General features: G+C 33.2%; 2 protein-coding genes across 5 annotated transcripts; both read right to left on the reverse strand.

The window, feature by feature from the left end:
• Positions 1 to 1,964: 1,964 nt before the first annotated feature.
• LOC104238507 (uncharacterized) lies at positions 1,965 to 4,527 on the reverse strand. The gene is made up of 8 exons (XM_009792879.2): positions 4,407 to 4,527; positions 3,946 to 3,989; positions 3,792 to 3,844; positions 3,284 to 3,378; positions 3,076 to 3,138; positions 2,807 to 2,870; positions 2,291 to 2,383; positions 1,965 to 2,179 (listed from the first exon to the last, which is right to left on the reverse strand). Exons 2-8 carry the CDS (start codon positions 3,969 to 3,971, stop codon positions 2,154 to 2,156), a joined length of 420 nt encoding a protein of 139 aa, XP_009791181.1. The 5' UTR covers positions 3,972 to 3,989; positions 4,407 to 4,527; the 3' UTR covers positions 1,965 to 2,153.
• A 2,546-nt stretch (positions 4,528 to 7,073) lies between these two features.
• On the reverse strand, positions 7,074 to 12,286 carry LOC104238506 (uncharacterized). Of its 4 annotated transcripts, none has more exons than XM_009792876.2 (6): positions 11,928 to 12,286; positions 10,063 to 10,161; positions 8,712 to 8,854; positions 8,355 to 8,436; positions 8,084 to 8,200; positions 7,074 to 7,478 (listed from the first exon to the last, which is right to left on the reverse strand). In XM_009792876.2, the coding sequence occupies exons 3-6, from the start codon at positions 8,831 to 8,833 to the stop codon at positions 7,428 to 7,430; spliced, it is 372 nt and encodes a 123-aa protein (XP_009791178.1). In that variant the 5' UTR covers positions 8,834 to 8,854; positions 10,063 to 10,161; positions 11,928 to 12,286; the 3' UTR covers positions 7,074 to 7,427. The 4 variants fall into 4 exon arrangements, with proteins under 4 accessions (XP_009791178.1, XP_009791176.1, XP_009791179.1 ...); XM_009792874.2 differs by having other exon boundaries at positions 8,712 to 8,865; positions 11,928 to 12,285; XM_009792877.2 differs by lacking the exon at positions 10,063 to 10,161.
• Positions 12,287 to 15,500: the final 3,214 nt, after the last annotated feature.

Here is a 15,500-nt window from a genome sequence, read left to right on the forward strand (position 1 = left end):
TAAATAAGAATTTTATTGCAAAATCTATTTTTTTAAAAGTAAAATAATTGATCAATATTTCACGCATGGGCTTAGTACTTTTATAATAATATAGATAGATTATAGATTTATAATCGGTTATAGAGTTAAGGCCAATTTTTTATATAATTTAATTATATTAGTAAAATAAAAAATAAAAATTGAGGTAAGTTTTGTGAAATATTTTATTTGATTATCCGGGCATATAATAACATGTCCATTACTCTTTAGTCAAATGCTCCTTCCAGAAAGTTTATGTACCAAAATATAAGTAACATTCTAATAAATATTATAATTAGAATAAATCATTTCAATATCTGTAATTATTATACTCTTTATCTCAACATCAAATTTTAGAAATAATACTAAATAATTGCACGTCAGATATACATAGTTATTTTAAAATTTTATACTTATTGAGATAGGGTACACGCACAAAGCGCGTACCCTAAAACTAGTACTATATTAAAAGCACGAAGTTCCTTAACTTTTTTATCTTTTAAATAGATTTTACATTGGACAAAATTATAATTTAAGTTAATTTTTTAATATTTGTGACTTTATTAAATCTGGATTTTCAATCAGCTAAGTCCGATTAATAGTCCAAAGTGCAATCCTTGTGTTAATTCCAAGCTGTTGGGCAAATACATCCAACACTGTTTTCTTTGAATATCACTCGAGCACAGTGCCTGTAATATTGTATCATTTTGGCTAAATACATACTTAAGCACTTAACCCATTAACCTTGTCTCCAAATTCCTCTTACAGACCTCTAAAATACGGGAATAATATTATGCACAACTTTTAAAAGTGTCTATTACACACCTCTTTTGCCATGTGTCACACTAGTGTATTACACGTAAAAGAGATGCGTGAAAGCTAAAAAATTCATGTGAAACTAAATTTTTTCCTCCCCCTTTTTTTAAACTATTTCCTTTTCAAATTAAAGAAAAAAATAACTCATGTCTTCTTCCCGACCCCAAACCCCACCCTAGTTTTGTCTACCCCTCCTGTTTCGTCTCCCCAACCCCCATGACTAAGAAGAAAAAGAATAAGAAGAAGAACAAATGTGTTTATGCCACAATCAACAAAGCAAACTTTTGAAAGTTGGTATTTTTGGAGAGTTGACAAATTCATCCTAGAAAATGGTGGCTGCAATTTTTTGGTGTATTTGGAAAGAAGGGAACCGAAGATGTTTTGATGGCATATCAATATCAACTCCACTCTACTCCCTCAAGGTTGCGTGTTTAGTTAACTTATTTAGCTGGAACTATCTCATCCCTGTTAATAGTGCTGATACTTTTGTGGATTTCATTAGCTCCCTGATAGTAGCATAGGCTTTTGTAAATAGAGCTAATTATCCTATCTCTTTTGTATTCTTTGCATCTTCTTGATGCCCTTTAATGAAACTAATTTACTTCATCAAAAAAGCAAAAGAAAAAAGAAAAAAGAAAAAAAAAAGAAGAAGAACAAATGAGTTATTGAGTCTTGTAAAAATTACCATTATTGACCTTTTGGAAAAAACTTGAAAATTTAATCGGGTCTTGTTGATTTTGGTGTTCCATGACCTAGAAAATTAGTTTGGATTCGTGATTATTGTTGAGTTAAAATTTGCTTAAAACATGCTGAAAAACTTGGTGATTAATTTTGATAAAATTCAAAAAACACCATTAACAAGTATGAAGCTTTGGGTTTGAGCTTGAATCTGAAATTTGTTATAAAAATGGGCATTATAGCATGTCAATAACCTGTTATCTTTGTCAAGACAAACAGTACATACTTGAAAAAATCCAGAATTCTTAATATACCGTTGTTTTGCCACCGTGTTTGGTGAAGCCCTACATCCAGCAGCTGCCAGATGCAACTGAAAAATAAAGGGGGAAATAAAAAATAGGACTAGTACTAACGTACGTTAACTTCAACGTGCAATTAACCATATCCTTCTTCTTTGTGGTTAAAACACACACACACACACACGTACGTACATACATCCATTATATATAAGAGTGTATGTATAGTCATCATAGGCCTGAGAGCTTAAGGAAGTTTTTCTTCTACAGTTACAAGCGTAAGAAAGTATTCAATGATAAATCCTGAGTAACAAGGTAGTGAACTGGTAGATCAGCAATCTTCATTCAAGAGCTAGATTGGCCAGAAGATCCTAAAAACAACAAGAATATCGTCTCAGTTAGTATTACTTCACCACTAAAACAGTTCATGACTCACTTCCTTCATATAAGAAACAAAATGCATGTTAAAGAATTAAACAAACCTGCATCAGAAGTTTTTGGATTAGGAAAAGAACTGTCTCTAGAGGGATTGACAGTTGGTTCTGTCTGCATATTTCTGGATTGGTTGGAAGTGCCTAACAGCAGACTATCCGTTAATTATTAGTTTGCCCATTAAACAGATAACAATATTAGTTGTACTTTACTTTCATAGATCACCAAAATCCAACATTGTTATAAAACGACGACAACAACAACAACAAGCTCAGTGTAATTCCACGACTGGGGTTTGGGGAGGGTAGTGTGTACGCAGACTTTACCCCTACCTTAAGAAGACAGAATGCCTATTTCCGATAGACAAGAATGTGTCTGTAGTTCAATCTTTAAAGTGGTATTTTTATGTTCAAATAAGTCTAGCTAGCTCAATATGTATTTACTCCATTGCAAATCAATATAGATTTTATTTTAATGTATTGGTGTGTCAAAATATACAAATTCTAATTGACTTCATATCAAGAGAAAAGGATTCTAAAATCAAAATGTAAAATATGCAAACAAACCTGCATCAGATTTTCTTGACATAGGACCATAGGAAGGTGCCACATTCTGCACAGTCTGTGTAGCCTAAAAATATTAACAACACTAGATTCAATTCACAATTATCTAAGTGGCAAAGCAGTCCGGTGCACTAAGCTCCCCGCTATGCGCGGGGTCCGGACCACAAAGGGTCTATTGTACGCAACCTTACCCTGCATTTCTGCAAGAGATTGCTTCCACGGCACAATTATCTAAGTGGAAACATGAAAATAACTTAAGATACATTAGATACCACAGTATTAGGACCATAGGAAGCCATTGCAGGAGAGTTGTTAGGTGCGACATTCTGTATAGCCTGAAATTTTTTAACAACATTGCATCCATATCACAATTATCTAACATGAAAATAACTTAAGACATATTAAGAACATTGCATACAACTCAAAATAATCCAAGTGGAAATATGAAAATAATTTAAGAAATTTTTTCGCAAGTAATACCATAGCAGAGGATTCTTCTGGATGCCTAGTGCTGCCAGTTCGATAGACATTATGCCACCACACAGGCAGAAATCCCTCACGAGGATCATACATAACTGAAACAATATCCCCGATAATATTATTAATCATGATTCTATAGTTTAATTATCAAAATAAACATGTCGTTCCAAAAACATGATATTCTTGAGCGAGACCTCCATTCTAAATATATTTTAGGAAATTTCCAAGCAGTAATATGACAAACAAATTGTTACTGAAGGAAGAAGCAATTTAGTTGTGCATATCATTCTAAAACAATAATGGCCAAACTTTTCAAGAACATGTGCAGAAATTAAAGAAAATAACCTCAATTCATTTGCAAAACTAACAGGAAGAACATGATGTATCATATTGAGCAAACATATATGAGAAATTTCAAGAAACAGAACTCCCCCCATATTCAAGCAATTAAATTAAATAGCCAGTCTCCATTAAAGCAAATTCAAACTACTAACATTTATTGACTAACCAATATTTGGCTGATCAACATTAGCTTCAGTATTATGCATTCCCTTCTTATGTCTGAAAACCAAGAAAAGATCAGAAAACAGAGCAAGAAACTAACATTAATCCCAAATGAAGAGAAAAAAAAGAGTTAATGTGGAAAAAACGTATAAACTCACAGATTTTGTTTCTGTTCGTCGTCCATTATCACAGCAATGCCTTACTAAAAATGCGGAAAAGAGAGGAAGTGGGAGAGAATAAAGAGAAAACTGACTTTATGGGTATGTTCGTTTTGTAGAGAAGGAATATATTTAACTGACAAACTAACAAAGTTTTGGCGGTGATAACGGTATTTTGGAAAAAAGAAAAAGAAAAAAAAAAAGAGAGAAAAACAGAATGAATTAAATTAACTCGACATAAGCACTGCCCAGAATGTATAAGATATTACACAATCGACTTACTTGATTGGTAATTATATGTAAATCTTTTATAATATTAATTATAATTTAATAAAAATAATAACTAACATGCAATTACATATTAAAACTCACTAATAATTTAAAAGAATCTTTATGTTGTCAAAATTTCTTTTTGTCATCCTCCTATTAGTGGCTAGGGCTGTCTATGGGGAGGGGAGTACCCGGAATCCGATTCGTACCGGTATCAGTCCGTCCTGGTCGATTGGAGGATAGGGGTGGGGGATTTAGGCAAAGGGAACGGGGAATGTGAGGTACCGGAAAAAGTACCAGTAAAACCGGTCTGGTTGGTACCCTTAAGGTACCGCATCGGTACCAAACCGGTACCTAGAATGTTTTCATTATATTTTAAATGTAGCCGTTTTTTACCGTTTGCCAACGATTATTTTTAAAAAATAGTCGTTGGCAATAACCAAAAACGACTATTTTTGCCTCCCAGCCTCCTAACACCCCCAACCCCCTAATTTATATTTTTAACCCGAAACTTTACTAAATATACCTTTGACCTATTTTAAAACTATAAATATCCCATTTCATTTTTTTAATTTTCACACAAAACTCTCCTATCTCTCTAATTCTCTATCTCTCTGTCTCTCTAATTGCAATTAACATTCTAGCTTTATTTTGCATTTATTTTGTTATAAGTGTTGTTATTTTAATTATTTATTAGTAAAAATGGCTTCTAAACTGGTAAAAAAAGTGTTTAATAGATTGACTGAGGGTAATACTAAGGAGGGGGGGTCCCGGTTTTGAAGCAAATCCTTATCAGTTTGGGTTTATTGAAACGTATATTTCTACTTTTGAAGGTTTTCCTAGAACAACTGTTAGAAATGATGTTTGCAATGATGAAGGAAATGAAGACTTGCTGAAATATTGGATTAAAGCGGAGAGAAGAAACTTTGGCCTTCCAAAAATAATTTAAGAAGACGATGATGCCTATAATGAAATATTATCTACCGGACACAACGAGGACATAGAAGAATAAGTGCTATCACTTTCAAGTGAAAAACCATTAAAATTATTGAAAATTCCGTAAACCATTCAAAAGAAATATGTAATTTTATTTTTATAAATATTGAAATACAAATAAATACTTATCACTTGTATTAGAAATCTAATATTTCTATTGCATTAAATAAAATAAAAGGAACTTCATAGCCTTGAATTTTTTTCACCCCGTAAAGATGGTGTGTATTTAATTTTTTTTTTTAAATTTTAATTTAAAAATATCCCTAAGTACCCTTACCATCCCCTTAAGTACCCTCCCCTAGGACCAATAGTAGTATTGGCATACAATTATTGTATATCACTTGAACCTCGGCATAAATGATCAAATTTAGTTAAGTTACTTAGATAACATTTATATTTAATTTATAGTGTACAAATATATAATGTGATCGTATATATCTTACCTAATACTGATTTTTTGGTGAAACCATTAAATTATCATCACATTTCAACTCCTACATTGGCTAATCAATTTTTTTAATGCTACTTGTGTTATGTAAAATGAGCTCAATGGACATATAGTTTTCAATTTATTATCCTGAGTAAATAAAACAGAGAACCACAATTCCTCAATAGCTTCCACGACAAATGCGAGAATTTTAAAACAAGAATATAAGACCACTTCCTTTAGTAATATAGCTTACTTAAAGTGATGAACTGTAGTAATCATGCATGGGATTTAAATCTTCGAGAACTAAAAAATTACATGTTTATGTATTTAGTATGACAGAAGTCATTTTCTTTCATAGAAAATATTTTTCATTTAAAATGGCAAATTGAATTCCCTCACTTACGGGGAAAGTTATTTTCCTTACAACTATAATTTTTAACTCCATATTACTTGCTTCAACTGACAATTGGACATTATTTTTACTTTTAGTTCTAAAATAATATTTCTCAATTTGCTAACCAAACATCAAAAAATATTTCGATGAGAAATGACTTTATATCATACCAAAGACTCTTTTAATGTCTTAATCCAATGTTTTCAAACAACGGTAGATTTTCACCTTCTACCACGTCCATGAGACTATTCCAGAAGTCACTGATAGGGCATCTCTTTTTTATGTTTCTATGACTTATTTTCTTGAATAGTTGGTCAAACTGAACCAGTTTATAGTGTAGATTCAGACCTTGATTAGTTCAAAGGTTTAGATAAAAAACGTCAGTCCAACATAACAAAATAGAGCATAGATTAATATATTTCTCCGTTTTTGAAATATTGTTAAAAGGTAGAGTTTCCCACTCACATAACAAAGAATACAGAAGAGAACTATACTTGAGAAACATTGGATTCATAATTAATTAGGTGGAGTAAAGTCGCGACTCGCGAGGCTGCAGACTAACATCCTGCAGTAGGTTTTTCATGGTTAATAAAACAAAATTGGGAACTACGTCCAACTGTAACACCAAGTTTAACTCCACGGAAATGTCAGCCGAAGTACGGGTTTCGTCAAACCCAATAATTTTTGTCCAAACTCTATATATATTAAAAAATTCACTTAAAATATGTACAAAAATAAAATTCAGAACCCAATTACTAACACCTTATGTTGCTATCATAGAATTTAAAACCCATAAAGTTCAAATCCCGACCGCCTCTGATTCACTCTCTAACTTCAAGGAAACTACTGGGAGCTAGAATTGACTCTCTTGCTCTCGAAGAGAACTGAAGCTACGTACACTAAAGCTCAGACAGAGAAAACTTTGGATTGATGATATTGACCAGACGTTAAGGCCATATATATGTACATCGTTCAGTTGTAAAGACAAACACAACTTCTACAAACTTTAACCAAATAGACTTTAACATTGATACACTATAGGAATAACCACCCTCAATTTATAAAAGGAGCACAAATTGTGGAAGTTTCAATTACAAAAATGTTCGCTAATATGAATTTTTATTTAAGAGTATTTATTCAAATACTCCCACTCCCCACTCATCATATTGATTTGAAATAAGCTTACACTAAGAGGTTAGTATAACATTTTCAGCATCGTTGGATTGTATAAAATGTGTTCCGTAAAGCCAATAAATGTCAGGGCGTAAGAAGTTACTAACAAAGCCGCAGCTGCATAAATTTACTTCTAGCATTGATTTAAGGTTGCTCAAGATGTAGATGAGAGGTGTTGACTCGTCAGTAAAGGAGGTGTTTGCTGCTATTGCGCTCTCGCTAGCCACTTCCATCTAGCTGTCCATGAGAAACGAGGTGTGCCATGTATTGCTGGACAATCATGCAAATGAAAAAATAAGATTAGAGGATTAGTTCACGTCATTATGTAACTTCCTAGATTCCAATGTGGAATACATGATGAGCTATAAGGATTTTAGTCTATGACTACACTTAATGGGTCATCTTAGTGCATCTTCTTTTTAATTTGATAAGCCGGGATCATAAGTTTCATTCTCCTTTTCTTTATTTATGACAATGGTGTATGGATCAGCTTGCGTGCACCTCAATTATTTCACCGGGTACATGCTACCTCCCACCAGTACAGTAACTATGCACACAAAGGCTTTGGAAGAAGGGAAAAAATCACCAAGAATTTTTCCTCACCTATATCTTAAGAAATACAAAAGTGCGGGTTTCAAACATCCTAGACCTTATAGATATTAGCAGTTTGCAACACCCCTTCTCTAATGTCTTATAGAAATCTAGCACATGAACAATTTACATGCTGGAACTAGCAGCCTCAAAATAAGGGATTTTGCACTATGCATGAAAGGAAGAGACATTGCTATGGCATTAAGTATAAAATAAATAAGGCATCACAAACTAGTATAAAATGTAAATTTGGGAATAGCATAATTATGATATCATTAACTTACAGAATGATATGCATATGGTGATTTCCCTTGTCGTTCAAAATGTTTAGCCAGGACGCACCATTCGATTGGTCCCCATTCTTCCTCTTCAAAAACATTGCCCAATGCTGCTTTATATAACTAAGAATGAAAAAAGAAAAAACAAATTCCACAAAAATCAGTAATGAAACAGAAAGAGCTCCATGATAAGTGAAATTTTTCACATCATCATGAAATCTGACTTCTTCGGCCCGAACCGAGGAATCCCTTAGATATGATGCAAAACGACATAGACCTTAGCTGTGTCAGTAAGGAGCTCTGTTCCAGCCGGATAAGAAGCATAGAATTGGTCATCTCTTGAGTGCCCCGCTCTAGTCCTGCAATACCCAAAACCACATAGTGATTAGAAACAACATATCTCTGAGAACAGCTATGTGAACGCCAGAGGTTTGTACAAAGATGCTTTCAAGTCAAGTTATATCTTAGCATATTAATAAAGAAGATCTGCAAAAGATGATTATAACCAGCTATACAGGGTTACAATGATCAAAAGCTCAAACCTATTTACCACTTCCCTGAAAACCAGAAAGCTATGAGTTCAACTTCTTATTGCAATTAGATATAAGTAATAAGAAACTCATAAAACACTCACGTATTGTTGGTGTATGCATATGTGATGAGCGCAGTGAAACAATAGAATCCAGTATAGGACACAATTCTCCGGAACTTTTGGATCTTCAGAATCTCTTTCCATCCTTCATACAGCTGCCACATTTTTTATATTCAGGCGATGAGCTGGGAAATACCTTCAACAGAAAGAAGCTCAATGAATGTTACACTGAACACAGCCTACCCTTCTTCCCATATTTATTAAGATTGGGAATTTAGGGTAGATTGATCTCAGAAGCAGTCTAAAGGATGTTATATTATGAAAAGAGAGCTATATAAACCATGAAGACACAACATGGCAAATAACAAGACAAAACTATGAAGGATGAGCATGATAAACAATTGGTTTACTGAAGTAACAAGGTTTTATTATGAGTTAATTCATTGAAATTCTGATTTGCTTTGCAAGTTTAGTTCATGTTCAAAGTGGTGATTTAGCAAACAAGCTTGCCCGTAAGACCATAACCAAATCAGTCGAACAGATGCAGCTAAACAAACATATTGTACAGCATTCACGAAAAAGATACTCCGAACTGACTTTTTAGCTTTAACATCAAATTTGAAGGAAAGGAAGCATATATCATTTATATTGACAAGTAGTACTTCTTCCATCCAAAAAAGAGTAAAAGGTTCATCGTGGATTTTGACATTAGTTCGTTAATTTTTTTTTTTTTTTTTTTTTGGAAATAAAGTTTTTACAGTTAGAAACTACATTAAAGTTCAGTAGATTTTTATAAAAATGTTCAAAAAACAAAGTCAGGCAACAAAATGTTTGGTATTTTAAATAGTAACTATATCATATAAAATGAATCATAGTGAGCATTACCTCTCAGTATATAGCCCCATCCCCCCCCCACCCCACCCCAAAAAAAAAAAAAACAACACGCACATTTCATCGAACAGGTTGTGTGCATAAGTTCCAACAAAATATTCCAGTACATGAACTACGCGAGTGAGTAAGAGGATCAGTCTGTATCTGGACTACAGACGATTTTCCACTAGGTAGAAACAAAATGGGGAATACTAATATGGGTAACTGAGAACTATATGAATCAGACGGATAGAGTAAAAATTCACACAGAAATAACAGCGTGAGCTTCTCTAATTGCAAAAAAAAAAATAAAAAAAAAAATTTGCTTTTTACTACCTTAACATCACTACGAAATGTCTAAAATTAACTTTCACAGATTTTCTTTTTCCCATTCTTTCAAGCTTGACATTGGGTTTTCCCATAGTTATCGAACAATCATAACTCGTGCGGTGAAAAAAAAGGTGGAAATTGGGGATAAAAATAGCAATTACAGAACAAATGAGAAGGAGGATAGCAAACTTACGAATTTTCAGCCACTTCCCTGGTCAGCTTCTCTAGTTTGCTTTTCTTTTTACCTTTTTCTTTTTCTCTTAAACCTTTTGGATTGATTTTGACAAAATTCCTAAATGAGGAACCAATATTGAAAAAGGAAAATTCAGGCTCAACTTTTGAAAAATAGTAAACTATAAATAGAGTATTTTCTGTATTTATTCTATACACACATTTTTTTATACCTTTCTATGTTAAGAACACTATTTTTCTCATTTTACTATTTTTGGTATGTTATATATGTCGCGCCTGGTTTTCTTGCGAAATTAGGTTTCGACAAGTGACAACTCTCTAAATAGGATTAAAAGAGAAGAGTCGTCACCTAACGATTTTAAGGTGAGTTATGGAACCTATTTGCAAATAACTGCGATTTAACTAGTCAATGTCACTAAAGATCGGGTAAGGATTCAAGTTACCTCGAAAAAAAAGGTGTTAGACACTCTTCAGGGTCCACAAATATGGTTCCTAGCCGAATTTTAAACTATGTGGGATTATTGAGTAATAGGCATGTGAATTAGTTAATTAATTAAGACTCATCTAACTGGCCTACATGATTGAACATACAAGTTAATGCCAGAATATTTAACTCAACTAAACGTTAAAGGAATAAGAAAGAAATGACTAAGTAATCGTAGAAAGAAGTTGACTTACACATAAGAAAGAAAAAATAGAAGAAGAGGCAAATTTCAACTTTCAAAACAATATCATTTGAATAAAGCCTATTTATCCCCGCCCAGTACAATTGCACAAAAATAGATAAATAAAGTGCGGCGAGGTTAATTAGTAGGGGGTCCTAAATTTTTAGGTCTAATGGATCAACTCCCGTGCAAAGCCTGCTAAGACGTTTATAGCCAAAAGTGTAATGGCTATTCGGGTAATTTGTGTATCATCTCCAACTATCCTCATTACTATATTTAAGTTGTTAATCTAAGAGCGGACTAATTAATTATAAATCGCGTCTTAATTTAAAACTATTTGTCCCTTCCTATAGTTAAGTTGTTAAGGGCAGATTTTTCGAAATCCTTTTAAGCAAGAGTAAGGTAAGGAGATAAGTCTCTTTTAAGACCTAAAACATGGTTCCTAGTTGACAGAATGATTGAAAATATTCAGACGGATGAAACAGTTAATAATCCTAAAGTAAGGTTCTCTAGCGCACAAAAATACGACACAAAAATAGAGTTAAGCATACGAAGGTTAAAAATACCCGGGCATTTAAACTTGGCATGCTTTCGATAGAATGTCGCACGACATTAAGCATAACCAAGTGCGAACAACACGCAAGAGCAAGTAAAAAGGGACGAAAATCATAGAAGAAAACCAGGGGCGGACCCAAGTGGTGAGAAGTGGGTTCAACTGAACCTGCTTCGTCAAAAAATAATACTGTGTATATGTATAAATTATGGCTAAAGCAAAGTAAATTTTGTATAGAAATTATTTTTGAACCCGCTTATACGGCTTATACCGCTTATGTTAGTTGCTTATGTTAGTTATGGACTTCTCCGACTGAACCAGCTTGCACAAAATACTGGGTCCGCCACTGAAGAAAACTAATCTATTCTAGCAAATGACTAGCACATAAAAGAATTGTAATGCATCGTTCACGAACTAACCAGTTGAAGAGCATATCAGTAATAGAATCAATCAGATGTTAATCTAATTCAATATAAGTGTTAGAGAAAACCCGCAAAATTAAGCTGTCACATAATTAGAGTAAGAATCTATGACATGAAAGCAAAGCATTTGAATAGAAAAAAGTACAAGATCGAGATTTTGAAAAATCAAATTGATAGAACGGGAGCCAAATCAGTAAAAGAAAAGAGAAATTCTAGAAATACTTACCCACTTTGTGATACTTTTTTTGAACCTGGACTGATTCTTCCATGAAATTCGTACCCAACTCTTCCGCCAAAATTCGTTCTTTAGAAAATAGTTTCTGATTTTGAGTGATTAGGGAAGAGATTGTGCTATGACACTTAGTAATAAAATGGTAAAACAATTAAGGAAAGAAAATAATAAATTTAAATAAGGAAATAAAGAGACTAATTATGAATTAGAGAAATGAAGGACAGGGAAAAATGGGTATTGTGGCGAGGAAGATAACGAGGAGGAAGATGGTGAACTGGTCTGGGGTTTTGGGATTAATCTAGAGAAAGGATTCTTGTTTGGAAAATACTGTCAAGGGCCGAATGGGTTATAGGGCTTAGTTTAGTCTACTACTAAAACAAGTCATTTGCATCTATATTCGCTATTTGGGTCACGTTTTAACTTGTGCCCGCTTTACAAAAAAAATTACAAGCATACCTATTTTTTCGCTTAACTTCAGTATTCGGGGCTAAAGTAGCAAAGACAATACTTCAGCATTCTAGTACACGGGACTGACGTACCAAGTGTGCTGAAGTTTTTGTTTGTAATTGCTGAACTTAAGCATAGTAGCTGAAGTTTTGTTCTCTATTTGCTGAAGTTTTTGTTTGTAATTGCTGAAGCTTTTATTTATGTAACTGATGGACTTCAGCTCTAGATCTGAAGTTTTTATTTTTGTAACTGGGAACTTCAGCTCTAGAGCTGAAGTTTTTGTTTTGTAACTGGCGAACTTCAGTTCTAGAGGTGAAGTTTTTGTTTTGTAACTGGCGAACTTTAGCTCTAGAACTGAATTTTGTTTGTAACTAGCGAACTTCACCTCTAGAGCTGAAGTTTTTGTTTGTAACTGTCGAATCTAGAGCTGAAGTTTTTGTCTATAACTGGCGAACTTAAGCCTTCTTAGAGTTAAAGTTTTAACTAACTTTCCATATGATTCGAACGTTGAAAGTATTCACAAATATGTTTTTCTTTTGGGTAATCCAATTCACATGCTGCCTGCAATGACTTCTACTTCCCTATCTGAGGCAAGCCTCAAGACTTCCTCTTGAAAAATAATCCCCAATTCCCACCACCGCCAAAAGAAAGAGGAGGGAAGGGAAGAGGGACACAACAAAAAGCTAGTGGAGCTTTGACGTAAATGGAACTGACACCATCTTGGCAACATGCTTAAAAAGCCAATTTAAACAGAAAAAGCAAAACAAACTCTACCTGATATAATCCTGTATCCACAACAATAATATCTAACTTTGAGGGCGGATATAACTCTGAGGAGGAGAAGGAGGAGGAGAAAGGGGGCTGAATTTATTTAAAAAGTGGGTACAAGTTGAAACTTTTTAAAAAACCTGTGCAATTTTTACACTAAAACCGGGAGAAATTCAAATATAGCCAGATTTATAAGTGGTAATTGAAAAATAGCTACAGTTTCAAAAGTAATCGAAATTTAGCCATTTTTCATCTAAAGATAAATCTGAATGAAAATAATGTTCAAAATCCGAAAAATATTCCAGCACTGGAGTTCAGATTTTTTACATGTGAACTTCCAGCATAATAACTGGAGTTCCAGCATAATATGCTGGAAATTCATACACAAGTTCTCTAATCTCCAGTATATTATGTTGGAACTTTCCGTGTGCTGGAATTCCAGCATAATATGATGGAAGTTCATACATAGTTGCACCAATCTCCAATATATTATGCTGGAACTTTCCGTATTGCAGTAATATAGTGACTATTTTTCAATGACTTTACAAATGCTGGTTATTTTTCAATTACAGTTCGAAAACTGGCTAGTCTGTACTATTTTCACAGTAAAACCGACTAAGAGCAGTAGATGGGTTTAATTAACAGAAAATGGGTTACCCAGATGAGAAAGCTATGAGCTACTATTTTAGTTAAGTGACCATAAATAATTTAAAAAAAACTAACTAATAAATAATAATTAAATAAAATATATAAAGTGAGAAATTATATATTTTTTAAATTATAAAATAAATGTTACTTTACATAAATTCTTGGACGGGTTAAAATAAATTGCAATGCCTTATGGTTTTCGAAAATTATTAATTAATGAATAAAATATGTAGTAAATTTTTTATAAACATAAAAAAATAAACTTATAATACTTGTAATAATAAAATGTTATAAGTATCACCATGACCTTTTAAAGTAAAAATAGTAGTTCAGTGGAATAAATTCAATGATAAAATTGGGTGTAAAATACATAGCTTTAGTGGAATAAATAAAATACATAGCTTGATGATGAGGTTGGTTGGATGAGTTTTCTTTAGAGTGTTTTTCTTCTCTTCAATCTTGTTTTTCTTCTGCTTTCTTCTCCTTTTTATAGCTAAATTTTGGAACGAATTTGAAAACGGATTCCAAACTCTTCTGAAATCTATCTTGTCCAGCCTTGCAGGGTACTTCATTGGGCCCCATCTTCACATGGCTTGGTCGGAGATTCCTTCCATATTTGTAATTTTTTCTTCCACTCAAAATTTTAACTTGTCTTTTAACAACAACTAACATTACCTCTTGTCACATCTTCTTTACTTTATGTCACTTGTCACTTTTGTCTTTTAGCACAGCTAGCATTTCTTCCTGTTACCTCTTCTTTTCTTGTTTTTCTCGTTGGTATGCTATCATTATTGCTCTATATACCAGCCTTGTTTCTTTTGTCTTTGGTGCTCTTAACTGAGACTTTGTTTTAGGTGTCTAAATTATGTATAACTATTGAATCGAAACTCATTTCTGACTCATCTTCATATGGATCTTGAGCATCTTGATAATTTAGGTTGTCTTCATAGTTATCATCTTCTCCTGAACTTTGGGTTCTTTCTAGATTTGGACTTGGACTTGGATTCTTAACCATGTGTTTGTCTTGTTCTTCCTTTTCTTGAAAAAAGTTTTCTAATGTCTGTTTGATTATATTTTCTAATTTTTCATTTTTTTTCTTTTTTAAAATTATACTATTCTTTTTTAACGCTTCTCCGTGTGTTAATGTTCTGGGTAGTCTTCTTCTTGATGAACCTTCATCTTCACTTTTTGACAAAGTGACAGCCATAAACGGATTTGATGTGTCTTTACCGGTTACCGTTTGAACCGGACTAGCTGTATCATTATCCAATACAGTGGATCTTGCTGCATTCATTGGGGAATGCACACTCTTCTCATCCATTTTTGTTTGAGATGGAGAACTCTATTTTGGACTGTTCATCTCTGTATCTTGTTGAGAAATAACTTGAGTCTGGGATAATACAAATCTCAACGCTTGTACCCTGTGTTCCAATACTTTTACCTGCTCCATAAGTTTTGTCTTCTCTTGTGCCAGGGTTTCGTTTGTCTGGTTTATTCGTTTAAAGGCTTCTTTCATTGATGAACAATGATCACATAATATTATCTTGTCATTGTCTTTTCGGATGTTGTATTGAGGAATTTTTCTGTGTTTTGTCTGAGTGCTGGAGAGATATAGTAGTTTGGTCCTAGTATTCCTCTTGCATAATCTAATGCTTCAGTAAAATCATTAAAACCTTTGAAAAGTGGTTTCTCTATATCCTTAAT

This window comes from Nicotiana sylvestris, chromosome 4, assembly GCF_000393655.2.
Source record: "Nicotiana sylvestris chromosome 4, ASM39365v2, whole genome shotgun sequence".
NCBI lineage: Eukaryota > Viridiplantae > Streptophyta > Magnoliopsida > Solanales > Solanaceae > Nicotiana > Nicotiana sylvestris.